This window comes from Ptychodera flava, unplaced genomic scaffold, assembly GCF_041260155.1.
Source record: "Ptychodera flava strain L36383 unplaced genomic scaffold, AS_Pfla_20210202 Scaffold_144__1_contigs__length_111159_pilon, whole genome shotgun sequence".
In the NCBI taxonomy this organism is placed as follows: Eukaryota; Metazoa; Hemichordata; class Enteropneusta; family Ptychoderidae; genus Ptychodera; species Ptychodera flava.
In genome coordinates this window covers 42052-69028 of record NW_027248326.1, presented here as the reverse complement: position 1 = coordinate 69028, position 26977 = coordinate 42052, and the positions used below count along the sequence as shown (strand labels likewise).

Here is a 26977-nt window from a genome sequence, read left to right as displayed (position 1 = left end):
AATCCTTATTCCTAAAACTCAGATCTGTTCAATGTGGTGTCAGTTCACACTGTCCAGAGGCATGCTTGGCAAACACAGTGTAACAAACTACCAAATAATATATGCGATTTGATGACTTGTATTACAGTAGAAACTTGTTTGAGTCAATCTTTGACAATATGCAATCAAACAATCAGTCTATTCCAGGATGGCACCCTCAGTCAATTAATACATGACCATGCAACTAGGATTTATAACATGATATTTTAATGTGATAAAAGATGACGTCTTACATTACTTCAACATCTGGTGAACTTGTATGTCTCCAGGTTGAATTTGTTGTCAAAATACTGACTGCAACTATCAAAGTTTTCCACCAGTGGCAGTACAGGCCAAATTGGGGAATTTCACATTTTTTAAAATTATGTCGAATTCCCCAACCACAGGGTACAAAAATGTCAAGCATCAATAAGAGGTTCTAGCCGAGTCAAACTCAATCTGCCATTTTGTGGCATTGTCAAAGTCCCCCAGTGCTGCAGTGCAAATTATAGTGATAAATTCCCGTCCCGGGATATGATTGGGATTAATTTCCACTGTTGCCTCTCACTCTCCCTGGTTGAAAACATTGATAGGTGCATAACAAATGTAAGACCACTTTTCAGGGACAATAATACTATTAGAAGCACTGCAGCACTTCAACTAAAACTGTACACATGTACATGACTTGAAAGAATGCTTTAAACTTCATGATACTACGGAGAATAAATTGACAAAAAAGTTGCAAACAGAATATTTACTGCAATTATATCTTTTTCTATTAATCAAGAAACACTGTCTCTAAATATTGCTTTCAGAAATGGTGTAATACCAACTAGACTATGTTTTCTGCAATGAATGTCTGATAGTCCTGTTTAAATTTCCTGATAAACAGTGACATTGATAGCATTTTGTATACATACAATAGTCTACAATGGTCATCTACTACATTTCTGTCATGTCGTTAGTAAAAAGGATCAAAGCAAATGAACATGAAAGATTAACAACAGTCAATGCAATACTCAACAAATGAAAAATGAAAGGTATCCTTAAATTCATCCTGTTGAAAATTTTGCATATCCATATCTGCTTGAAGGAAATTAAGAACATTACGTGAATTCATTTATTACACAACAGATAATGCCATTATTTACAGTAGTGCTGCTGAAGTTTACGATGAACACTGACATTTGAAAGTATTTTCTTAGTGTTGCACAATAAGTGTGTTACATTGAGAGTCATTAAAGCTTTTAACTTTGTGCGTTTCAATTATCACATAACTTTCAGGAATTATTTCAGTTTACACATTGATAGAATTTGATATAAGCAACAATTTTTAAATCTTAACAGCTAAAAATTACTTTGGGTCTATGGGTAACTTTACATATAGAGAGCAAAGGTTTTGTCTATCCAATGCAATGACAGAGATTTCCAATATCAGTAACTTGTATGTACACAAGGCAGAGGGGAACATCCTTATGTAGCACGAGAAAATATTTTTGGTTTTCCAGGAAGCCTGATTTTTGCTTCCTTAAATTGTTAGTTGAGGTCTATGTGGTGGACCTTTCTGTGTCAAGAATAGTACTATCAGTATTTTTGTTTGGTACATAGAAGGGGTGTCAGCCTACATGCCATAGCATAGCCAATTTTAATTTTAAACACTTATCTCAATACATTCAGGTATAATACAGTACTACCAGTATTGTTATGTTAAATAGTAAATGATTTGTGTTAAACTTCAAATACTCCATTTTATGCATTTTCACTAAAATGCAATAAATTTTCCATTCTTTTCCTACATATATTGTTCAATAAAATATACATATTATCAATATTTCGAATACACTATGTCAGTACAAGACATTATTGAGTGTTTTATCTTCACAGGTATTTCAGTGAAATGGGACTCTTAACTTTGGGGGAATCGAAAAGATGCAGCAACAAAGACAGGAGCAGGACTGAAAGAATGAAGTATACTGTCCCAATGTTTGTACTGCATTGTTAGTTGTCAAAAGCAGTGTTTGCTGTTTTGGGGTCACGACCTGTACTTCCATAGTAACTCTTCAAGCTCTCCTGTCTGAAGATAGCAGCAATCTCTTCAAAACTCTTGTTCTTGGTTTCAGGCACAAACTTGAATGTGTACAGCCAGAATATTGCCAAAAGAGCCACATAGGGCAGAAACACATATGCCTTCATAGCAGACTGTGAAGAAATGAAAACAGCTTTACTTTAATAAATATTGACATTCCTATGTGATGCTATGGGCAAAAGTGCCCTCCCATTCATGGAATAAGTTGTCATATTGCTTTTAAACACACTTTGTCGATATATGGTAATTGGCCTGCATTTCTGAGCTACTTTCATCCTAGTCACAAGGTATGTTGCTATCAGTGTAGTTCACCAAACAATCACTTTGAACTATCTAATAACATAATTTCAACAATCACAGTTGTCCTTCTTGCACCTCGATTTCCACCTCATTCTTTATTGGCATCATGCATAGTGAGTTGTCCGGGTATAGCAAATGATGTCATTATGTATGTTAATTGACCTAACAGTCATTGCTTTGTGAATAATTGAAACAAATTGTTGTAAATTTTTTATTCTGCATGGATCCGAGGGGGAATGTTGTATCTTTTATCAGAATAAATGGAGCTACTGAAGACCAGTCAGTATGTGGGGACAACTTTGAACTTACAAGGAGTGATGGGAATGTGATTCCGACCAGGAAGTTTGCAGTCCAATTTACCAGGAAAGCCACACTAATAGCAGCTGGCCTTGGTCCTTGTGAGAACAGCTCAGCAACAATCAACCATGGTATCGATCCTGAAACATACAAGATATAATATCTTTACACTAGGCATGATTTTAGCCAGATACTTTCAAGCTTTGAAGATCAAGATATTGGTATGTCTACTGTAGACATATAGGTAACTCTGACATCAGAGTCACTTCTTAATACATACTTTGCAGAACTGTAGCAGAACGTAGCCTTGTTAGCACATTAAAGATGAAAATTTTGATCCCAAATCATGTTGGGATAATGAAGATTTCTTGATTGAGTTTATATATTGCTACATGTTTGTAAGATAGGACACAGAACTGTGTATCCCTTGAAGGTACCATATAATGTATGCATTGAACAAGGTAGTTTCATATAGGCACCATGAGCAAAGCTATTGATAATTCAAAAGTGGACGCACATAACTCACTGCATCAGAGCGAGAGGCTGTGGCTCTTCTTTGACAATCATGAGCAAATTCGTTCTTACTATTATATAAAACTGTCATATCTCTATTATAACAACTGTGTGTCTACGATTCTAAATCACAATGCAGGCTTTGTTTTGAAATTATTATTTTGCACAAACCTCTCAGTAGCTTAATTGACTTCAACATTTCAGAAATTCAACATTTTTGATGAAGTTCCATCATGATTTTATGCACTGTTATTGATAGGCAGTAAGAAAAGGGAAGGAATTAAAAAAAAAAGATAGTTTCTCCCCTTCCTGGCAACAAAAGTTTTTCACAGAGAAGCAGCCAATCACAATTTACTATATAAACAGCCTGTCCATCATGCCAACGTCCGGATAAAAACAAAAAACACTACCCTGCTCTAAAAGACTTACCTGGGCCTATACCAAATGCTGTCACAAATACGATGACACTCAAAATACTGATAAAAGCAGCACCTTTCCAGACATCTTATTGCTGAAAGAGAATGAAAATGATCGGCTTAAAAGGAATGCCTTGTTGGGTTATTAAAATCTTCATGAAATATAAAACATTTATACAGCCTTTCTTGTTTTTTATTTTCATTTCTGAGAGCCATGATGATATAAATGTCTGCATGTCTTTCAGAGATTTCTTAGAACAAAGAGTGAAGGCATGCTGTAGGTAGCTGCCTAAATGCGCTTGGTCTTTACGATGTTTCAACTGTACAGGAAGATTTTCTCTACACTCACATCTTGCACTGTCAACATGTAGTTATCCGTTGACTCTGACAACTAGGTTCTTAATGTAGAATGCATACTGGGACAGATTCTTGGAATCTATAACTTTTTAAGTATTTTTTTCGCTTATCACTTGTGGGGGCTCAATTGAAACTTACAGAGTAAACAAAGTTTTCACTGGCTTAGTTTTTTAAAAATCAGAAATTTTAATTCAGGGCTGACAGGGATGTCATCCACATTGAATTTCGAATACTGGTAAATATCAGAACTTTGTCTATCATATACCAAAATTTTATTTTCTCCCATAGAGGGATGGCGGTTATTAGAATTTCAAATATCAGTAAATACTGAGTAATTTGTTTCTCTCGTAAAAAAAAATTTCACTGTGACCCTTTGAAAGAGAATGATTGACAGTTTGCTTGTAAAAGTTTGAGCAAAAGTAAGTCTTGCATTTTCGACTCCTACATTATGTTAATAACACAGAAAAGTGCCAACTCTTTCCTGATAACTAAGAATACATTGTGGATATACTTACAGTAAGTAGGAGTGAAATGGTAAGAACCACTCCAGCTAAAAACATAACTCCCAGACCACACAAATGTAAAGTCCGTCTACCAGCTTTGTCCATCAGAGGAACCTATGATTAAATAATGAAAATTCATGTCCAAAGATGTAGTTCTTTTTTTGGCAGAGATGACTTTTTCTCTAGTAGAAATAAGAAAATTTGAGAGAAAAGACTATTCTCATATTTCTCGTGATGGAGTTACAAGTCTGCTTCATACTTATTAGGGGTCCAAGCCCACAGGGGGTTTGGGCCCCCTATTGTTTTTACAGGAGTTCAGCTTTCTTCTTCTTCTTCAACTTCTACTTCTTCCGTAAATTCTTTGCTCACCTAAATCTCAAAAACTGCTACGCGCAGCCATTTCAAACTTGCAGAGCTAATAGAGTTACTCGTGCACCTGAGTCTACAAATTTTGATTTGTCACGCGACATGGCCGCCATATTGGATTTTTCTACAACCTAAAATGGCTTCTCCTGATGACCTAGGGGTCTAGTAAAATTGAAATTATTTGTACAGCAAGCATTATCTTAGATCTTTAAAATTTACTAATAAAATGCATGTGGTCACGTGACCTCGGCCGCCATATTGGATTTTCTAAAAATACCAATTTAATCTTTTAAAATCTTCTCCTCCAGAACCAACACACTGATTGAACTGAAATCTTAGTTCCATTATCCTCAGTGTACATGATGTTAATCAGTGTATTCATCAGGAAACTAGAAAGCGATGGAAGTTGATTTTCTACTCACAGAAATGAGAGTTACAAGAACCAGAGCGGCACCAGTACCGACTGTAGCATAGCGACTGTTTACTTCAGAAACACCAGCAGAAACAAAGACCAATGTTGAGTAGTAAAGTACCTGTGACAAAAAATACACTTATAAACATTGCTGAAATGTAAATTGATCTCACAATTCATATATTAAATAGAAAATATCAAAACTTGACTCTGAAAACATATTATTTTCTAATTCAAGTTGAAGAATTTGGTGACTCAAAGTACAGAATGTATCAGTTCAAATTTTTCTTTCACTATTACATAACTATACACTTTGACATCTCACTATCAGTTAAAATTAACAAAATATCAGCTTTACCAATTTTCAGATATTTAAAAAAGTGAAGCATTATAGACAAGAACTGACCATCTGAAACTCATTTTAAAATGAAATATTTTGAATGTTATCATGTTAAGATTAAAGCTGCAAGCACTGGGGCCCGAGCAAGTGTCTCAGCTTATAACAGCCAATAAAGGGTTCAAAGTGCTTTCAGTACAACAATAAGTGGCCTGATGCTATGTGAGATGGGAACTATATGATAGTGATAAATTGATAGCAACTGAAGACCCTGTGCCCTAGTACGGTGAATCTAGTTGTAAACACCATGATACAACAAGTTCTATCATTTATTGACAAATGTAACATACAACTACCATGTAATACTATTTCCTGACTTACGTGTAAACCAGGGTTCCTTCATCAACTCTAAAGTAATGATTTTTCCATCATTTGGAGACAATCTGCCAGGGTTCTCAAAAATTTTTGAAGTAGGCGGAAAATTCAGAAAAGTAGGCGGTTAGCTTCTGTGCGCAACCAGGTTCCTGGGCGGGGGAGGGGGGGGGGGGGGGGGGGGAGACAGTTCTGAGCAATTTCATGCATTCTTATACAGTGTATAAAAGGCTATTCCAACATACACACAGGGGGGAGGGTTTCAGGGAGGGGTCCCCTCCCTGTGTGCAAGAAATTTTTAAAATTTGAAGACATTTTGGAGTAATTTCATAAATATTGTACTGTATGAAAGACCATTTCAGCATAAGAGTGTTAAGGATTATTTTTAAATTTGAAGACATTTCTGAGCAATTTCATGCATTCTTATACAGTGTATAAAAGGCTATTTCAACATACACAAAGGGGGAGGGTTTCAGGGACGGGGTGGGCAAGAAATTTTTAAATTTTGAAGACATTTTGGAGTAATTTTATGCATTCTTGGACAGTATTAAAGACCGTTTCAGCATACAGAATAATCATTATCATTGCCAATTTCAACATGTTTTCAAGGGATAAAGTTTTAAAAAAAGTCAGAAAAATTAATTTGATACCACTCGGGCCTGTCAACTACATTCAGCTGACAAGGATAATAGCAAAATTTCACCAGACTGTTGTGTAGAATTATGTTTAGCTCATGACTGGAACAAACATTTTGAAATACATCATAGAATGGGGCCTAGGGTTTTCACAACCCAGATAACGATCCGCTAGAATCCTGACCAGCCTGGCTGTACAAAGTGTTTTACTGATTTATTAAATAAACTTGATTGAAGATACAGTAAAATCAAAGAGTTTATTCAATTCAATGAATTATAGGAACACAATTTACAGTGATTTTAATTCCCTGTACTAATTTCACGATAAAACGAATCCGCGAGCTGATTATTAATTTTTTGCTGATGTGAATATAATTGAAAAAGAGAGCTAAATTTCAGTGTTCATGTTTGATAAAACCTCAAACTAACGACACTGAACGCCAGCCTGTACTACACCGTGTGTATACAAAGCACCGGTAGTCAATTGTAACACAGTACACACAACGCGATATCGGTCGACCTGAAATTTGGCACTGTGATCGACGTAGCGTTTCAAAAGTACGAAAGGTGAGACCAAGTAATTTTTTGTTTATTTAGATTTGATCTAAACCTCCCATAACCAACAGACAAAGTCAGAAAATCAAAGTTTTCAAGCGTCGACTTTCTCTTCCGCGATGCACACAACCACAGCCCCTCCACAAAACGCGATGTCGATCGACTTGAGTTGAATATTGACATCGTGATCGACCACGGATAGATTGACGTGGCGTTTCGAAAGTATGAAAAATGAGACTCAGTAACTTGTGGTCGCTTTAGATTTGATCAAAAACCTACCAAACCCATCAGACTAGGCCCTATTACGCAGAAAACCAAAGCTCTCAAGCGTCGACTTTCTCTTCCGCGTTTGAGCGAAACAAAAGTCGGCTTAATTCGGAAATGGTCGGCTATTCGCGGGCATAACGTAATTGTATGTTAGTCCAATTTTCGGCTATACCCGATGTGAACGTCGGAATAATTCGGGCTGTGATCGGGCGAGCGAGGCGAGGTTGACCTCAAGAGCGATTGTGTATAGTATAGTACAACACGTTCGCTGATCGCGGTAGGACAGTGATAGCAACAAGTTCACCGCGTAAATTGCTAGACTACATATGGCCACATCGGCACTTCTGAAATATTATCTGCGGCTTGCAAGACCACAAAAAAATCTAATTATTGTTATCAAAACCAGAATTTCCGGGCCAGAGAGCGAAACAGTGCTGAAAAGTAGCCGGCCAAAATACGAAAGTAGCCGGTCAATTTGGCCGGCATCCGGCTAAAAATGAACACGCTGATCTGCTATAGACTCATTTCAAATAAACTTATAGAACACACAGGCAGACATTCTTCATGAGTTTTATTGATAAACTGGTGAAATCCTGTATGACATATACGACAACTTTTGACACACAAGTTTGACAAGCTTCTGGTATACTTACCACATTAATTCCTGACAGCTGCTGGGATAGCTGTAAAATGATACTGATTGTCAAAGGTCTACGCAATGACCGTCTTCTGAATAATTCAATTATTCCAATTTTTTCTTCACTTTTTTCTTTTTCACTTTCAAATTTCATCTCATCAATATCGTCACTAACGTCTGCCATGCCGCGCAGCTTAACCAGGGCTGAAAGAGAGTACTTCACAGAGTCAAAAAGGGCAGCCGTCGTCATGGAAGCAATAAAGAGTGAGAAATTTAGATATTGAATTGAATCAGTTCTGCAACATTTGCCCTCCCGCATATAATACATTCAATGTGTTGGAGGTCAGAAGTAAAAATTCAAGCAGAAACCATCTACAGCTCGCAGAAAAATGGTTGAAAATACATATTCTCATTGTCAAGGTAGCATTGAGTCATACATTATCATTGATAAAATGAGTACAGTGACACTGATCAATGACCCCTGATCCAAGCGTGACCAATACGCCATGGTACCACTGTATATTCACAGCTATGTATAAAGGTAAGGCAACTGAAGACATTCAGAGGTTACTTGTTTTTTACCCGGCAGGCAATGTAGAATATGAGAAATAAGACTGAGTGTGTGGGCACACAATGCCTGACACATGGAGTGTTTGAATATCAGTATCAAGAAGGGTGACATAAAACTACAACAGGTCTGTAGGTTTGTCCCTAATATTGGCTAACTTTTCAGTATTTAATCCTCTGTACTGTAATATTTTCTCTATTTCTGTATTGCCTTTCCCTGACTTAATTTTATTTCTATGTGATGATCATTTGACACATTCTTAATTTCTCAACTCCCCTGCATCTACATATGGGCCAGGGACCTTAAAGCATGTATAAATGCAGGTCATTTTCCATCATAACTTTTGCATTACTAGAGAACCATTTTGGTAAACTTTGCACATATAAAAATTTGTGTACAAAATTTATTTTTTTCTACATTAAAATGATACAATTATAATGTCAAACAGAATCAACCCTATGTGATTAACCCTCTGAGCTCCGAAGTCAATTTTTGCCACCTTTATGAAATATTCTCCGATCAAACGTTTTCAGATTCTTGGCCAAACTTTTGATAGAAAACTGTAGCAAATGAAATATGATGTCCATTTGATCCAAAGTTATCAAACAAATTACAAAAAATTTCATAAATTTATAAAATGTTGCACTAAAATTTTGGTGAAAGACACTAAGGTCACACCTACAGTACTCAATTTCTTTTCACTTACCTTTTTCACATTCTTTATCTCTTTGTTTGTTGAGGAGTAAATAGCGAGGGCTTTCTGGGCAAAATGGAAATGTCAGGAGCTGGTAGACTGCTGGTACCATGGTTAGACCAAGTAACAATGGCCAGTATGTGCTATTACCTGGACAGAAATATTAAAATCAAATCATATTGAAAGTTGATCAAGCTAGTGTATTATTCCATTCAGTATGCAAACAAATTTTGGAATACCGTATGTTCAAATTTTGATGTGTAATGAACATGTTACCCACCTATTAGACATGTAGACGGAAGAGTGCCACTAAAATAAAATTGCATAGCAGTCTGTTTGTATGATGAATTTGTGGCTATTATATCCATTAAATACACAATTGAAGACACACAAAAATAACCATTTCAATTCTCACTAACATGACTGTACTGTGCATGCTAGGATTTCCTAATATCAAGGCTTTCAGAAGATATATACTTTATTGGGTGTTGGACTTCTAAAACTGAGAAAAAAATAAAAATCTCAAAGTGTCTATAAGGTATCTAGCTACCTTAATACTGGTAATTAATGTAAAGTAATAGCTCTTGTTGCACCGCTTTAGACAACCATAGAATGCTTTAAATTAAATAGAAATTGCTTATGACCAAGAAGCAAGACTACAGAAAAATTTTCATGAAGTAGGGGATGATTCACTGCCTATGCAACTGTTTCTTTGAACAGCAGATCTGCTGTGCAAAAGTTTGAGCATAGATATTTAGATTTACAAATGGCAGCCCTTCAGGCCAGCAAACAACAGCCGGCACAACAGAAGAAATTACTATAAGTGCAAGATACGGGGCCTATTAGTATTAATTTATGCAAATTATATTAATGAGCATTGTTTGGTATTGAAATTTTATGCTAATGATTCTTTATTCAATTTATTCATCTGCCCCGAATTATGCATTATATAAGAAAGTATACCACCCCATGGCAACAATTACTGTAGCTACTTTGGCTCTAAATGGACTTTTTGAATTCATCACAGAAATGAGCAATTTTAGAGACTGGAAGATCATATCACATCACTCAAGGTACATGTACCTTTTAAACTTGTTTACAGCGCAAAAGAATGAAAATGCTGCAGAAATGGGTTTATAGTCCTATGATCACCATAATGGTTATTTGACTTACCAAGTATATCACAGTGATCAGTATTGTACGGTACTCACCAAGTATTTCAGAAAGTCCAAGTACCTGAGCAACAAGTATACCAATGGTGACAAACAGCTGATGACAAACACCGAGAGCTCCACGCAGATTGGTTGGTGCTACTTCTGATAAATACATTGGAACCAAACCAGTGCTCAACCCTGTATGTACCGGACAATGTGAGATGAAGATCTAACTTGGCAGGAAGGTGTGCAACACCCTCGGCAGGAAAAGGGCTAAACTACATCTTTCATAGTTTTTATTTCTACACTTCAAATTTTACTTCCTGTAAGAAATGACTTCACGGAGAGACATCCATATACAGTGTGACAATGTTCTTTGATTTTGTAATACACATCTGCTATCTACAATCTGCAGTTGTACTCATTTTAAATGTATTTGTAACTGTGTTTGTAAGACTGAGGGTGTTCAGTCCATGCTAGATACTTAAGTGAGATCTTACAAGGGAAAATATGCACCAAACATGTAAAACTGACCGCAGTAAAATCCGATGATAAGTCTTCCTACGATGATCATTTCATAAGATGACGCTGTTTTGCTGAGCAGCATTAATAACCCACCAATGATGGAAAATAGATCACTGAACAACATTCCACCTCTCCTGAAAATGAAGATCGTGTGAAGTCAGTCAACATATCAAATATGGCACATTACAGCATACAATTAAGCGGTCTAGACTCAATGACATATTTTAGTATTTCCATCATAAAACTTCCATTCCCACATACTTGCCGTCCAAAGGCATTAGCCACAGCAGCAGAGAAAGACCCAATCACTGAAGATCATTTCTACCAATGCCACTTAGATACATACCTTCCCATGGCGTTAGCCACAGCACCAGCACACAAAGACCCAATCATACCACCAATGGCAAAGATGGCGACGATGACAGACCACAGGAACTGTATTTTATCCTGTGGCATTGGCTCTCCAGTTCTCTTCATACTTGTATCATTTATAAAATCTTCTATAACCTTAGAAAAAAACAGAAAACCACAATCATATCAGCGTTGATACCCTTTGACTCATGAAATATGAGTCAATTTACCGGTACAAATTCCAGGAAATGTCTTCACATCAGCTCTATACCAGCATAATGTAAACCACAAAAAGAAACTTCTTGACTAAGTGGAGGATCAACTCAGCTTAGTGGGCATACCGATAACTATAATATTCAATTTCTTAAAGGCCTGTGTTGGTGCCAGATTGTCTCATCTGAAAATTTACTGACTAGATTACAATTTCAATAGAAAACAAAAGGCTATCACACCTCCATAATCCTCTTACATACTATAACAAAGGCAACCTCAGGGATCGCCAAAAGTACCTTTAAAGAGCTAGTATACAGTATAGCCATGTAACTGTGATGTTTTCAATGTTTCTGTTTGTTTTTTGAGTGCAAATTATTGTCACAGTGCTAATCCCAAAAGCAATTTATTAAGCTTGTCAACAAAGTGTCTATACATGTAGAATGCACTGTTATTGCTTGTGTTTGAATTCTAGTCCAGACCAGGACTCACTTGTCAACAATAACAACGCAGTCTACACATGTAAAGGCTAAGTAAGTGACATGCTGAATACTCAACATGCTATGGGGGTGGAACAAGAAACTGCAGTTGACATTAAAAAAATGTGGTGAAAGTTACAGCTACTTTCCCTTTGACAACACATCTATGTAGATGATAATTTATACAGACTTGGAGACTACTTTCACCCTATTTCCATGGACAAAGAATCAACTAAGTCATAGAAAACGGGCCAAACCATGGCGATAATATAATATCTTTATTTAACACAAAGGCTACGGTAATTCCTGGGGGACTAAAAAGGGTTAATCAGTGTTTCCTCCAGGTCATACCATTGCACAAATCGCCTTAACTAATAAAAATCCCCCTCGATAAAATCAAACAGGGAACATATCCCCCTTTTACAATGAGCTTTCAGATTATGATTTGACACAGAGTCTTTATAGTAGACTGAAAGATCCGTCACTTGAGGGCGCTCTCTACTCCCCCTTCTTATACGGTAGTTACTAATGGGAAATGTCATATTTGTGGCCAAGAAGAAACACTGGAACACATCTTATTTGAGTGTAAATACGTTAAAGAAATCTGGCAGAAATGTATTTGTTCTTGTCAGAAAGCACAACTTTGATAATAATATCAATATCAAAAGATTAGCAATTGCATGAATCGAAAATGATAATAATGCAACATCTGACATTATTTACTGTATTACTTCCTTTGTAAAATATACAGTTTGGAATATTCGAAAATTCGGTTACTCTTGATGGGATTAAGTTTCCCTTCAATCCTATGTCATGCAATTGAAATGTTATCTCTCCTCATGGATGAATACATCGTATTTCACTTATTAGATGATGAACAAAACTGAGGATTTTATCACAAAGTTTTCAAGCCTTGTAAGACTTGAAGGAGAAGAATGCATCCTGAATGCATTTATATGATGATCTTTGTGATTAAACAGCTAATTATTTGGTTTTTTAGTCTTCAGACAAGACGCATTGCAATTTTTATGCATTCACAGTTATGTAGATTTGTTTTATTGGTGACTATGTGGAAATAAATTTATCTTTTTCAAAAAAAAAAAGTATTTACTAAGCATTCAACTTCGTCATACTGTCTATGATGTAACACCAGACAGTTGATGTAATCCACTGTGTGTAGCCATAGTAAAGTCATAAAAGTTTCCTATTTGCAAGGGAATGAGATGAAGCTGAAAGACTGTCTTTTATTTGATATTTGATCGATGCTATAACCTCAATTTGCTAATACCTTGAACAAAATCTATATTTGCATACCTTAATTTTAAATTTGCATAAATCATTATTTTCCCCCTCAATCAGAACTGAATCCCCCCTGAATTTTCAAGCAAAAGGCGACATCCTCTTGTGAAAGAAACCTGGATAACATAAACAAGAGAATACAGCTTGGATATCGCAATGTAAAATGACAAAAATGATAAAAGGAGTTGGAAGGCTGTAATGAGTGTTGCTGTCTTATCTCTAGACTACTTTTCTGGATTTGGGCAATATGAGTTGTTGTAATGTATGTAAGTTTTCAATAATGTAGGAAAATTTGTGTGCAGATGAAATGCATTGAAGGTAGTATGTGCCTCGAAAGTGAAAGACATATTTTTGCTCAAACTTTCCTCAAAGGATATCTCAACCATTCTCTTGGAAAATCAAGAATACAAATCGGGGGTCACTGTGCATATTTTGGTAGAAGACAAACAGATTACCCAAAATTTACCAATATTTGAAATTCAAAACGGCTGCCATTCCCGTGTTACCTCTATTGAGATTAATAAAATTTTCGATTTTCAAAAACTACAACAAAAACTACAACCTTGAAAAGTTTTCTTACACCAAATGCTTTAAGGGAACCCCTACAAGTGGTAGATCAGATAAAAAATGACAAACTTTGAGAGTCCGAATAATGTCCCTGAGGTGTGTCCTACCATAAGTTTGTGATTGTTGGACCTTAGAAAAGAGTGTTTGCCTTTCAGTATAATAAAGCAGACATTGAATAGAAAATGTTCTTCCTCTTCCAAATCTGCACTTTTTTCAGAGCATACAAGTTCTGTCTTTCAAAGTAATCTTTGAGTGTCTTCGTTTCAATTCTCAGTTAAGGTAGACCTCATCAGAACTGACAGCAAATGAGCATTTTGGTGGTGAATGCAGACCCATACAGGAATTTTCCAAAAAGATGTTTACATTTTTAATTAAATAGCAAAAGTAAGATGGAGGTTTACATTACTGCATGATTTAAGCAAGTTGGCAAGCCAGTGCATCGTCGCAGACTGTTAGCACTGCATATCACATCTAATTGTCAGTAAGGACACAAACTTTTGCAGCTTGTCCCAAAATACAAGGTACAAACAGATGTTATTCATTGTCAATTGAATACAAGTACAACAACATCTTGTATACAGTTTTATGACATGTTTGCTGTCAGTAGTTGACTTACCATCTGTGGGGAATTGATGACACCAGTATTGTATCCAAACTGAAATGAACCACATACTGCCGCCGCAGTTGAAAATACCAGTGGTACTGTTACATGACCCTGAAATTCAAACAAAAATAAAACTTTACTGTCTGTCTGTTTGATGAAGTTACATTGTAGATGAGCGCATCACGCTCACAGTAGGGGCCTTCAATAATAGATAAGCTGATGTACCTAGGTGATTCCTTCATTTTGGGAGAATGATGTATTGTTAAGAGCTCATTTCATTGTCTATGTCTGTCAAAATTGCATTTTTAGTATATTTTTCTAAACTCAGGCCATGTGACAATAGGGCTGGGATGAGACTGGAAATGTTGCAAACTAAATGAATTAAAATAAAATGCTGTTATGACTTCTTGTTTCAATACATTGAGTCAATGTATAGCTCAGCAGAGTAGTTCAGCTGTAAATAGCAAATGGTATGTAATTTGTCTCTCTAGTATCAAACTTTGCACGGAGACCCCTGTTTTTCAAACATGATTTGGTAAGAGAAGGGTTGAAAGTTTCCTTCAGGAAAGTTTGAGCAAAACTTTAAGTCTTTCACTTTCAAGGTGCTTACCACTTTGACTCTTTCTCACGTATTCTCACATACTGACAATGCTTTCACAGTCTTTTCAACACTTGTTCCATTTCACATCAATCAGAAATGAAAGAAACCAATGCTTTGTCTATCAGAGATTCCATGTACCTGATTGTCTCTGTATTCTTGATCCATACAACTGTGTTTTCAAAAAGTCAAAAGCAGCCTGAGACTTGGCGTTAGGTTTCTGAATTAACTTTGGCAGTGTCACCACTTTGATGCCTAACTTTTCAGTCTCCTCCTGCACCTTGGAATCAACATCTTTCTCATCAGTTTCATCTCCATCATCATCGTCATGGAAATGAACATGTGTTCCCTTCACTTCCGTCTTTGTCCAAACATCTTGTTCCTTGGCCCTATAAAAATGTACAAACAGTGTTCAAATCCAGGGTTCAAATAATTGTAATGATTGCTGCATCACATCATCACTTTCTCTCATGTACGCCGCTCTTTCAATACTACATTCAAACCATACACAGTCTATGTTCAAACATACATGCCATCTATTGTCCAGCAAAACGGATGCCAAATTACAGGGTGAGGTACTCCTTTAAGAAGAAATGATGAAAAGGAAACTGCTTTGCTTGAGGACACAACACCAGAAGTAACTGTAGAGTACCCGACTCAATAGACACATACAGTGAAACCTGTACCATGGTCATACATGGGTTTTTCAAACTCACCACCTTCCGATAATATATACACATCTCACTATCCTGGCCACTGTGCCACGATGCTTTGTAAAGATTAGCCAGCACAATACAATAATTCCTGACCTTGAGACACAAAACCAGCAGAATTGGTCTATCATTGTCAATGCAAAATAAAATGCTGTGTATGGCTTACATTTCTTCTTCCTGTGTGATTGCCTTGATGAATCTTCTGACAACCTGACATTCTCTCTTTTCTTCTTTTTCTGCTGTGTGAAAAATTCATCTCGTGCTTTCCTCTTTTCCTTCAGCTTATTTTTCTTCCTGTGGACAGTAAAAGTTGAAACATTAATGTCAATGGCTGACAATCCTAACGCCTGGTAGAGAACAAAAACACTTCTCCTGAAAATAAAGTAATTACAGCAGATCTGCTGAATGCTGTGAAATATACTGATGTCAGTTACTGTTTGTAGAGAAGAAACTATCACACAAGTCAACTGGCCAGTATTTACAGTGAACCTGAAGAACAATTAAGCCAAATCTTCATAATGTAAACAACAAAGCTGTCTTAGGGAGCCCTTCCATAGCTTTTGAAACAAACTGACTCCCTAGGATTGCCTTGGTTTGACAAATTCAGTGTGGGCATGGTTTCTTCCTCAGCCTTGCCATATTTATGATGGAAGAGTAGAGTTAGGCTTTAGTAGAAAACATTGATGGCTAATTTGCTGATAGCTCATAATAGCTCACATAATATATCCAAGGTATGTAGGTGATTGATGAAAGTTAAAACATATGTACATAATTTTGCAGCTATGTTGACACGATGCATCTACATATGAAATACATTGTTTGTAAACAAGAAAGTTGCAGAGTTCTGATGACCCCTCAGTTTTAATAAAGATACACAAACTTACATCTTGTAATGCCTGATACAATGACTGGCAATAGTCCTTGCTCATCAATAAATACTCCAATTTGTAATTGACTTGCTGGTTCACCATTGTCCAATATCGTATTTGGATCCATTAGGTGTTAATGTGCCATGATACGCACCATGCCATTGGTGCCTGGCAATGTAATGTTTCAACTTACACTTTGTAAACTTATCTCAACTTGATTGTATACATTCTCCTGTGCAAAATCTTCCTCTCATTCATTTCATGCAAGTAAAAATGTTGGTTTTTTGGTGATTGATTAAACAATTACTAGGCTAAACTTTGTCTCGAATTAACACTGCTACACTTACTGTTTTGCTTGCTCCAGGACTTGAGAAATCTGATCCAAAGCTTTTTGTCTACTTTGATCAAATGACACATCTTCCGGAGCTTCATCATCAGAATTGCTTTCCACGGCTACACTGGAGTCAATTCTGGAAAAATATTATTAAAGAAAAAAATCAATCAATCATTCATTCATTCAATATGAAGGAATCACAATACCAATTTTGCTACTAGATAAACAAATTATCTAACATTTCCTGATACAGTTGTATTTGAAATTCAAAATTGTTTTAATCCCTGTGTTAAGTCTATTGTGAAAAATATAATTTTTGATTTTCAAAACAACTGAAACAGAGCAGCTTTTTTACTCTGAGATTTTAAAATGATGTCACCCAACAAAGGATAGATCAGAAAAGAATTGTAAATATTTCAGAGTCCAAATATCTGTCCCTAATGATCGTGCTACTGTCCTAAAATACAAGTAACGCAAGCACAGATCTGTCTTGTCATGAAGAGAATTGGATGTTGGACAGTTTTTCATATGCCTGCCCCAGTGTAAAGTAATGTATGATCTATGATTTCAACTTACTCAGATTTATTTAATATCTCTTCAGAAACTGATGACTTGTCCTCTCTTTGTTGATCAGAATTAATCACATCATTGTGATCACTTTCATCAAGATCTGTCTCCTCAATACATAAAACCAATTTTTCATCATTAATTTTGTCATCATCGTCACTGTCATTTGATTTCACATCTTCAGAGAGTTCTTCTTCTTCGTCTGATTTCGCTTCTTGAGTCTTTTTCAAAGTATCTTCCTCAATATGCTTTTCTTCCACTTCATCTGATGCAGAAATATTTTGATTCTCTGGTGTTGCCACGGCAACATCCTGACAGTCAGATAATACAACAGCTAATCTTTTTTGTTTCCTTTCTGGTAATGGTCCTGGAGATGGTGTTTTGATTGTTGACTTTGAGCGCTGTGATCTTGTTTTAACCATCTTGAGGGTGTAAATATTATGCCTTTTGTCCTGCAGAGAATTAAAAATTTCATGTTTTAGACAATCTGAGAATCAAACATTCACGTTTTCTTCACTGCTGCTTCCTGATTTCCAAAATTTCTCCAACATTAATAAATATCAACAGATTCAAAATTAGCACGTCACACTTGCATGACGTCGGTGAAGGGTGGACTAAACAATAGCATTCACTAGGCCAGGAGGTCTGGGGTGCTTATTGGCTACACAATTCAGCGGTTATAATGGCCATTCTGTCAATAATGTCAGCATGCCTATGGTTATTGCTAATATTAATGTTCAACCCAGCCCTCACCAACATCATGCAGGTGTGACATCCGAATTTTAAATCTATTAACACAAATGCAAATTAGATATTTTGCCCTGAAGATGTGAATGAGTTGAAAATGGCCTGGATTCTCAACAACGCATCATTTCTCAATGGCCAAGGCTTTACATGTCGAATGGCCGAGGGTCTAAAACAAGGTTGGTTCAGTGCCTAACATATGTGTATTAACCTACCGCAATGGGGTAGAAATTTTGGAAATTAAGAAGCAGCAGTGAAGAAAACGTGATTTACTTGAATGCCTGTCCACTGCTTGAATGGTCTGAGTCGGCCTCCTTCCTATTATTTACTGTTTTGAGTGACGGCTGAGGCAGTATTGTAATCGCGCACCAAGTTACTGTGCAATGCTACAGCTGTATAACTATTTTGGCCATACTTCTTAGGGTCTGTGCTACTGCGTGAATTTGGCATTGAAATACTGATAATCATTTAGGATTCTGGTTGGGTACTTTTCTAAGTACACAATGATGACAGAAATATTAAATTTTTATCAAGAATATTCACAATCATAAATTCATTGATAAAAGGATCTGTACTACAACTGCATGCATGATCATCATTCAGGATTTGACTGCAGTAAGGTATTTTTGTAAGTAAACATTAATGATAGAAATATTAATTTTTATCAAAAATATTCATAATTATAAATTTATTGATAACATGGTCTGTACTACAACTGTGAGAATTTTGCATAAATACTGATCATCATTCAGGATTTGACTGCAGTAAGGTATTTTTGTAAGTAAACATTAATGATAGAAATATTAATTTTTTTCCAACAGTTATACACATAACCATAAATTTATTGATGTTTTTACACTCTTGCTATGACTAATAATCCCTTCGCGCCTGTATTGCCACCCATTCGAAAGTCGAGTTTTGGGGCTCTGGGGCTATTATTTTCTATGTTTTTTAACAAAAGTAGTGGTTTTGGTAGTGACATATCTACTGAGTACATTATGAGGGTAGATTGACCGGACGAGAGGCCCTCCTATTCCCTACAATGGGGCTGACACAAGTTTTCTGAGAGTGAATGCTCGAAATCGAAGGCTTAAAAGGGGACCCAGGTAGTGATAAATTGTACAAATTCACCTTAAGTATGCAACAGTTGTGCACATTTATGTCTATGAACAAGGTAATGACGTGAAAATCTTGAAGTTTATGAACACATTTTGTCAAAAAACGTCAGAGGGGACGCCATCTTGGAAGTCGTCTACTTGCGCGCCAACGGTCACTATGAGAGATCGCGAGAACGGAAACACTTGCATTTCACAGTGAATGTTGTGAAAACTAAGAAGTCAAGATTGGTGCAAAAATTTCCTAAAAAGGTCTTTTTTCTTCCGAGAAACTGCTGACGAAATTTTTACTTTGAAACCTCTATGACTTTTGGCATCGTTTTCAAGAAGGGAAGGAATGGTGTTACGTGCAGAGAAAACGAACAAAAGGGTGAACTCAGCAGTTAACGTTTAAACAAAATTTATTACGAAAACAAAACTAATTGCTAAGTTAGGGACAGAGTACAAGCTTTAAAAGTGTACAGACTACTTATCTCAGCTGGGACGGCAAAGCTCCAGTCTCAGAGTTGTAACAGTCAGTTGGATGAATGAACAGTCCTTGCAGGCTTGAAGCTGCACAAAGTCCACAGTATAAATCCAGCGTTGACAGTGAAGGTCTTGAAAAGTCTTGAGAATGACTACTGCTGGAGTTTAGTAACACACAAGAGACACGATCCCAAAAGTCTGACTGGAAGCTGTGCACGTCCCTTTTATAAAGGCATATAAGAACAATCTAGAACTTTTATTGACATGCTAATTACTGTTCTAAAATTATCTCCCTTACACAACTAATCAACTTTCCAGAACATTCCAAACATGACTAATTGAATTCAAGGTTGTGAGGTCATCAAGGGCAGTGACCTTGAGAATGTTCTAGACTAATTGAACTCAGGTCATGATGAGTGTGGGGGAAATGACCTACATAACACACCCCCTCTTCAAAAAAAGAAAATTTTTCAAAGAAAAATCTTTCTTTTACAAATGTAATCTTAAAAGTGTGAACAACAATAAGCTCTAAATACGAGAGAGACAGTCTGCAATTAAATTGTCTCTGCCTTTGATATGTCTAATGTCAAGATTAAACTCCTGTAACATTAAACTCCATCTTAGCAATCTCTGATTTTTGCCTTTAAATTTCTGCAGAAAAATAAGAGGGTTGTGATCAATATGAACCACTATTGGCTGATTTGAAGAAGTAACATAAACTTCAAAATGCTGTAAAGCTAATATCAAAGATAAACACTCTTTTTCAATTGTAGAGTAGTTTCTCTGGGATTTGTTAAATTTGCTAAATTTGTTAAAAATAGCAAACAAGATGATCTGTCCCATGACTATCCTCTTGCAATTGGATATTGGAAAACTCGAAATGGCACTGAATTTGGCATAAAGTATGGATTGCAAAGTCCAGTTATTTTTATTGAGTTCGATAAAGTCATTGTTCGGCAAATACTTGGCTTTTCCCACTCGGTCGATGCAGTCATCAATCCTCGGGATTGGGAAAGTGTCTGTCTTTGTTAAAGTGTTGACCTTCCTAAAGTCCGTGCACATACGATAACTGTGGTCTGATTTGGGAACAAGTATGCACGGCGAACTCCAGTTACTTTTACTGGGTTCAATAAAGTCATTGTCCAGCAGGTATTTGACTTCTTCCTGGAGATATTTCGCTTTTGTTGGATTCAGTCTGTATGGATGCTGTTTTACAGGCTTACTGTCCCCAACATCAACGTCGTGATAGATAACGTTTGTCCTCGTTGGAACATCTTGAAACAGGTGTTTATATTCATGGAGCAGTTCTTTCACCTGTTGTTGTTGTTCTGGCTGGAGGTGTGCCAACTTTGTAGACTCCAGCTTCTCCAGGATTTCTGAGTTCTGAAGCTTGACCGAGCCCAGCTTTGAGTTTAGAGTATTTTCACTCAAGTCAGTTTCAGTATCACTATCTTCATAATGGCCAGAACTGACTGTACTGACAGGCTTGTGTTTTAGTAGGATTATCCCTATCCAAATATGGCTTAAGCATATTTATGTGACATAGCTGTTTTTGTTTTCGCCTGTCAGGTGTTATTATGATGTAATTTAAATCACTCAATTTCTTATCAATTAGGTATGGCCCAAAGTAACGAGCATGGAGTGGTTTGCCAGGAATTGGAAGTAGAACAAGAACTTTTTGACCTGGTTTAAACTTCCGTTTTGAGGTGCTTTTATCATATTTGGTTTTCATTGACTGCTGAGATGACTCAAGATTTTTCTGGCTAATTCACATGCTTTAGAGAGTTTCGTACGAAAATCTGACACATATTGCAAAATATTCGGACAATCATCATCGTCTGATAGGAATTTCTCTTTAACGAGCTTAAGTGGGCCACGGACTGTATGTCCAAATACAAGCTCAAATGGGCTAAAACCAAGAGACTCTTGAATTGACTCTCTAACAGCAAAGAGCAGAAAATGAATTCCTTCATCCCACTGCTTCTCTGTGTCAAAACAGTAGGTCCTAATCATGTTTTTCAAAGTTTGATGAAATCGCTCAAGAGCACCCTGACTTTCTGGATGATAGGCGGATGACCTATACTGTTTAATGCCTAGCTGATCCATTACTTGTTGAAAAATACCAGACATAAAGTTGGAGCCTTGATCGGACTGGACACATTTAGGGAGGCCAAATAAAGTGAAAATTTGACTAAAGCTCTCACTATAGTCTTTGTCTTATATTTCTCAGTGGTATGGCTTCTGGGAACCGAGTTGATGTACACATTATTGTCAGCATGTACTCATTTCCTGATCTTGTTTTTGGTAGGGCCCAACACAGTCTATTAGTATCCTACTAAATGTTCTTGAAATGCAGGAATTGGCTGTAAAGGGGCCTTTGGAATGGTCTGATTTGGCTTTCCTACCATTTGACATGTGTGACAAGTTTTACAGAAATGTGCTACATCCTGCCTGAGATTAGGCCAATAAAAGTGACTGAGAATTTTATGATAAGTTTTCCTGACTCCTAAGTGACCAGCCCAGGGGGTTTCATGTGGCCAGGCGCAATATTTCCGCACGGTAGGGCTTTGGAACCACAATTTGATGTTTTATAGCCCAATCGTCATCAACCAAAACATCTGGAGGTCTCCATTTACGCATGAGAATACCAGACTTTGTATAATAGGAAACAGAGCTATCTGAAGTTTTACCTTCATCATCTACCCTGTCAAACAAAGACAAAATATCTGGGTCTTTGTGTTGTTCTGCAATGAGATTTGATCTAGAAAATGTCTGACTTTGGTCAGCAGAAGTTTTATTGGAAGTTTCAAATCCACGAGGGATAACGGAATGATCCGTGTCAAACACCTGACTGAGAAAGGTGTCATTTAAGTCAACATCTGTGACATTATTTTTGAGAGTATTTTGATTCTCGGAAGTTTTCTTTGACATGGCTCGAGTAATGGCACATGAAGGAAATAAATCGGGTATCTCTTGTTCAATGGCTCTGGATCCTGATCTAAACTAGGATTATCAGTCACAAGTGGATTAGTAATGACCTTGTCCCCAGCAAGGTCGTTTCCAAGAAGAAGGTGAATCCCTTCAAAAGGCAAAAAAGGCCTAATACCTAAAGCCACAGGTCCAGAAACAAAGTCCGAAGACAAATAGACATTATGGAGAGGAACAGGAATGTAGTCATTACAATCTACCCCCTTAATAAGAACTTTAGAACCTGAAAATGACTTTTCAGAAAACGGCAGGGTATCTGCCAACAAAAGAGACTGGGAAGCCCGGTATCTCTTAAAATTTGACAGGGGTAGCGGAAGAAAAATCACTAGAAAGTGATATAAAACCATCATGAATAAATGGTTCGAAAATACCCATAATGCTATCTTGAGAAGAATTGACCTTGACCTCATTAATTGGGGATGAGAGGGGTTTAACCTCAGAAAATGTGTTGCACACATTATTAGACTCTAATTGAGTTGATGAAGAAATAAAGCCGGTGGGCTTAGATCCACTTTGACTACTTTGACCTTCACGTTTTCTTTTCAATTTGAAACAATCTGACATTAAATGGCCGTCTTTCTTACAATAATTACAAGAAAGTGTACCAAACTGTTTGTCAAAAGGAGATTGAGACTTGGGATCTGATGATGTGGGAGTGTTACTTGAACTCTGTGAACTGTTGTCATTTGATTTTCTACTGTCCTTTGAAAAATTCTTGGACGAAAAGGAGGAGTTAAATTTACCTGCATTGTTTCTGTATGAAAAGGACTGGGATGGTTTGCTGAGAAATGAAGATTTGTGGGTCAATGAATAATCATCGGCCAAACGTGCAGCAACCTCCAATGTATCTGCCTTTTGTTCATTGATAAACGTCTTGATGTCACTCCGAATGCACCTCTTAAATTCTTCAATCAAAACAAGCTGTCGTAATTTGTCATAATTCTGACTGACCTTTTCAGAAGAACACCAACGGTCGAACAGTTGTTCTTTTGTTCGAGCAAATTCAACATAAGTTTGATCCTTCACCTTCTCACAATCCCTAAATTTCTGACGGTAAGCTTCAGGCACCAACTCATAGCCCTTGAGAATTAATTCCTTCACAGAATCATAATCTGAAGCCTGCTCTACTGACAACTGAATGTAAATTTCTCTGGCTTTACCCACCAAAGCACTCTGCAAAAGCATAGACCAGGACTCCTTAGGCCAGTTCAGACTCTGAGCAATTTTCTCAAAATGAAGGAAATATTTATCGACATCCTTTTCTTGGAAAGGGGGAACTAACCTGAAATGCTTAGTGATGTCAAACTTGTCTGAAGGGAAGAATTTTCCTGACTGTCCAAGCTCTAAACGTTTATTTCTAACTGCAATCGGTGTTCTGCTAATTCTCTTTCCTTTTCTTTTCCTCTCTTTCTTTCTCCCTTTGTCTTTCTTCCATTTGCAATTCTTTTTCTTTCATTTCCAATTCCCTCTTTCTGTCTTTCTTCCATTTCTAACTGCATTTGTATTTTTTCTTTTTCTAATGCCTGTCTCTCCTTTTCCATTTGTAATTCTTTTTCTTTCATTTGTAATTCTTTTTCTTTTTCTAATGCCAATTTTTTTAGCTCGAAATCTGCCTGTATTTCTAATTCCAATTTTTTGAGTTCGAAGGAAGACTCAGGCTCATAATCTTTTAAGGCAGACTCCTCAAAATGGCCAGAATTAACTAAATGTTTTGCAATCTTGAACTGTATTTCTCGCTTGCGCATAGATCTTTTGACATCTACTTTAAGGAAATTGGCCAGTGCTATGAGGTTGTCTTTTCTGAGGGAATTAAATGTGTCCTGATCAAGGTCATCCATAAATTCGTCTGGCTTAAATTCCGCCATGATTAAATTTCGCTGAGTTCACAGTATACAGTAGTTTGAAAAGGTAGGCAAAATGTTGTCAAACGGCTCAAAATATTCGTATCCCGGACGAGCCCCCAATTTGTTACGTGCTGAGAAAACGAACAAAAGGGTGAACTCAGCAGTTAACGTTTAAACAAAATTTATTACGAAAACAAAACTAATTGCTAAGTTAGGGACAGAGTACAAGCTTTAAAAGTGTACAGACTACTTATCTCAGCTGGGACGGCAAAGCTCCAGTCTCAGAGTTGTAACAGTCAGTTGGATGAATGAACAGTCCTTGCAGGCTTGAAGCTGCACAAAGTCCACAGTATAAATCCAGCGTTGACAGTGAAGGTCTTGAAAAGTCTTGAGAATGACTACTGCTGGAGTTTAGTAACACACAAGAGACACGATCCCAAAAGTCTGACTGGAAGCTGTGCACGTCCCTTTTATAAAGGCATATAAGAACAATCTAGAACTTTTATTGACATGCTAATTACTGTTCTAAAATTATCTCCCTTACACAACTAATCAACTTTCCAGAACATTCCAAACATGACTAATTGAATTCAAGGTTGTGAGGTCATCAAGGGCAGTGACCTTGAGAATGTTCTAGACTAATTGAACTCAGGTCATGATGAGTGTGGGGGGAATGACCTACATAACAATGGCCATGCGGGCAAATTGTACCTTAAAGACATTTTTCTACTGGTTCTCTGCTCTAAACAGGCTTTTTAAGATATGCAGCGCAAATTAGCGCCCACGGTTTTCCCAAAGCAGGAAGTAAGGTTCGCAATAGTGCCGTACTTGAACAACGTGCTTTTTCACCCGTGCGCACCTCACAGTACAATAAATTACCCACAATTCAGTTTGATTTGTACACGCGACATTAAATTTTTTATAACTTTTTCAGTACTGCCTGAAAGCAATTATATAAAAATTCTAGATACTTGATTAATTATATCTATTGAAAGTACGATTAGATATTTTAGTATAAATTTCAAAGAAACCATTAAATAACAGTAAAAGTCACATTCTGCAGGTACTACAAATGCCATATTTTTAGCAGGCAAATTATGACAAACTGAAGGGGTCATTCTCTGAGGAAACTTAGCATGCAAATTTCTTTTGTCTTTGTGTTTGGAAAAAATCAATAATCCTTTTGTTTCATAAAACAGGTGCAACTAGTCTCCCTACTTTTCATTACATTATTCTGTATGGCTGAAGACATGATCAGAGGAAGATTTTACAAAAATGCTATCTCCTTTCTCAATCTTGCATACTTTTCTAAATCGTTTAAAATGGGAATTGAGAAGAATTGTGCCCTCAAAAGTACGATTTCAGAATTTAAAAAACTAGTCTGTCAATTTGTCTACACATGGGAGACACAGTAGATTTCATTGAGGAGTTTCGTGTGTACAAGTCATGATGAATTATGGGAATTCTTCAGTACTGTGCACCTGTCTCTGACCAGAAACAATGGCTTGTATCCATGATACTGCAAACACAAAGGTCAGCGTGAGGACAATCTTCCATTTTCTTTCACTGGGACCTATCAAGTATCAACCCATACAATATTCTCACAGAAATAATTTGGAAACTATCAATGCACCTTTCACAAGACTCATTATTGTACAGTTAGTCATCTTTAAGCCATTTTAACGATATTTGATCCGATTTTTGGTCACAATGTCTCATTATTCCTCATTACAATATTCTCAGGGAAAGAATTTGGGAACTTTGATTTTCCAGAGGCTGCCAAATTGTGATCATGCTAATTAGCCAAATTATTTTTTCAGATTTTGACTTTGTACCAACACTTTCAACAGGTGCCATCAAGATTGTGGCAAAAAATTTCAGTTTTAAAAATCGTCCGGTCATCCTAATGAGGGTTAATTTTCTGACGGGTGCAGTAATGGTATTTTTTACGTCTATCAGCCAAGGCCACCCACACCCGTACGTGTAGCAATTGGCCAAACGGCGTCCGGATGTCAAGTTATTAAAGTGAAGCTTAGCCGAATAGCCCTTCGAAAACGTGATCGATCTGTGAACATCTGCAACAACCTACCGATTGCCGTATCAGTGATCTGATCCTGTATCAACGAAAGAAACACAGTTGTTAAAACATATTGCTTCTCCTTGATATGCACGCACACGTGTAAACAGTTGCATCGTGACATGACCCGGGTATGTTTGG

At 36.8% G+C, this 26977-nt stretch overlaps 2 protein-coding genes across 2 annotated transcripts; both read right to left on the bottom strand.

Annotated features, from left to right (window-relative positions):
- Window positions 1–224: 224 nt before the first annotated feature.
- Window positions 225–15373, bottom strand: LOC139126875 (solute carrier family 2, facilitated glucose transporter member 3-like). Its single transcript, XM_070692799.1, has 12 exons — window positions 15262–15373; window positions 14535–14633; window positions 11359–11519; window positions 11022–11146; window positions 10545–10685; window positions 9346–9483; window positions 8088–8275; window positions 5279–5389; window positions 4503–4604; window positions 3644–3719; window positions 2714–2841; window positions 225–2217 (listed from the first exon to the last, which is right to left on the bottom strand). Exons 1-12 carry the CDS (start codon window positions 15286–15288, stop codon window positions 2017–2019), a joined length of 1497 nt encoding a protein of 498 aa, XP_070548900.1. The 5' UTR covers window positions 15289–15373; the 3' UTR covers window positions 225–2016.
- Window positions 15374–15433: 60 nt separating this feature from the next.
- Window positions 15434–26964, bottom strand: LOC139126874 (uncharacterized). Its single transcript, XM_070692797.1, has 5 exons — window positions 26849–26964; window positions 17613–18055; window positions 17050–17172; window positions 16000–16127; window positions 15434–15502 (listed from the first exon to the last, which is right to left on the bottom strand). Coding segments are annotated over exons 2-5 (666 nt in total). The 5' UTR covers window positions 18026–18055; window positions 26849–26964; the 3' UTR covers window positions 15434–15500.
- Window positions 26965–26977: the final 13 nt, after the last annotated feature.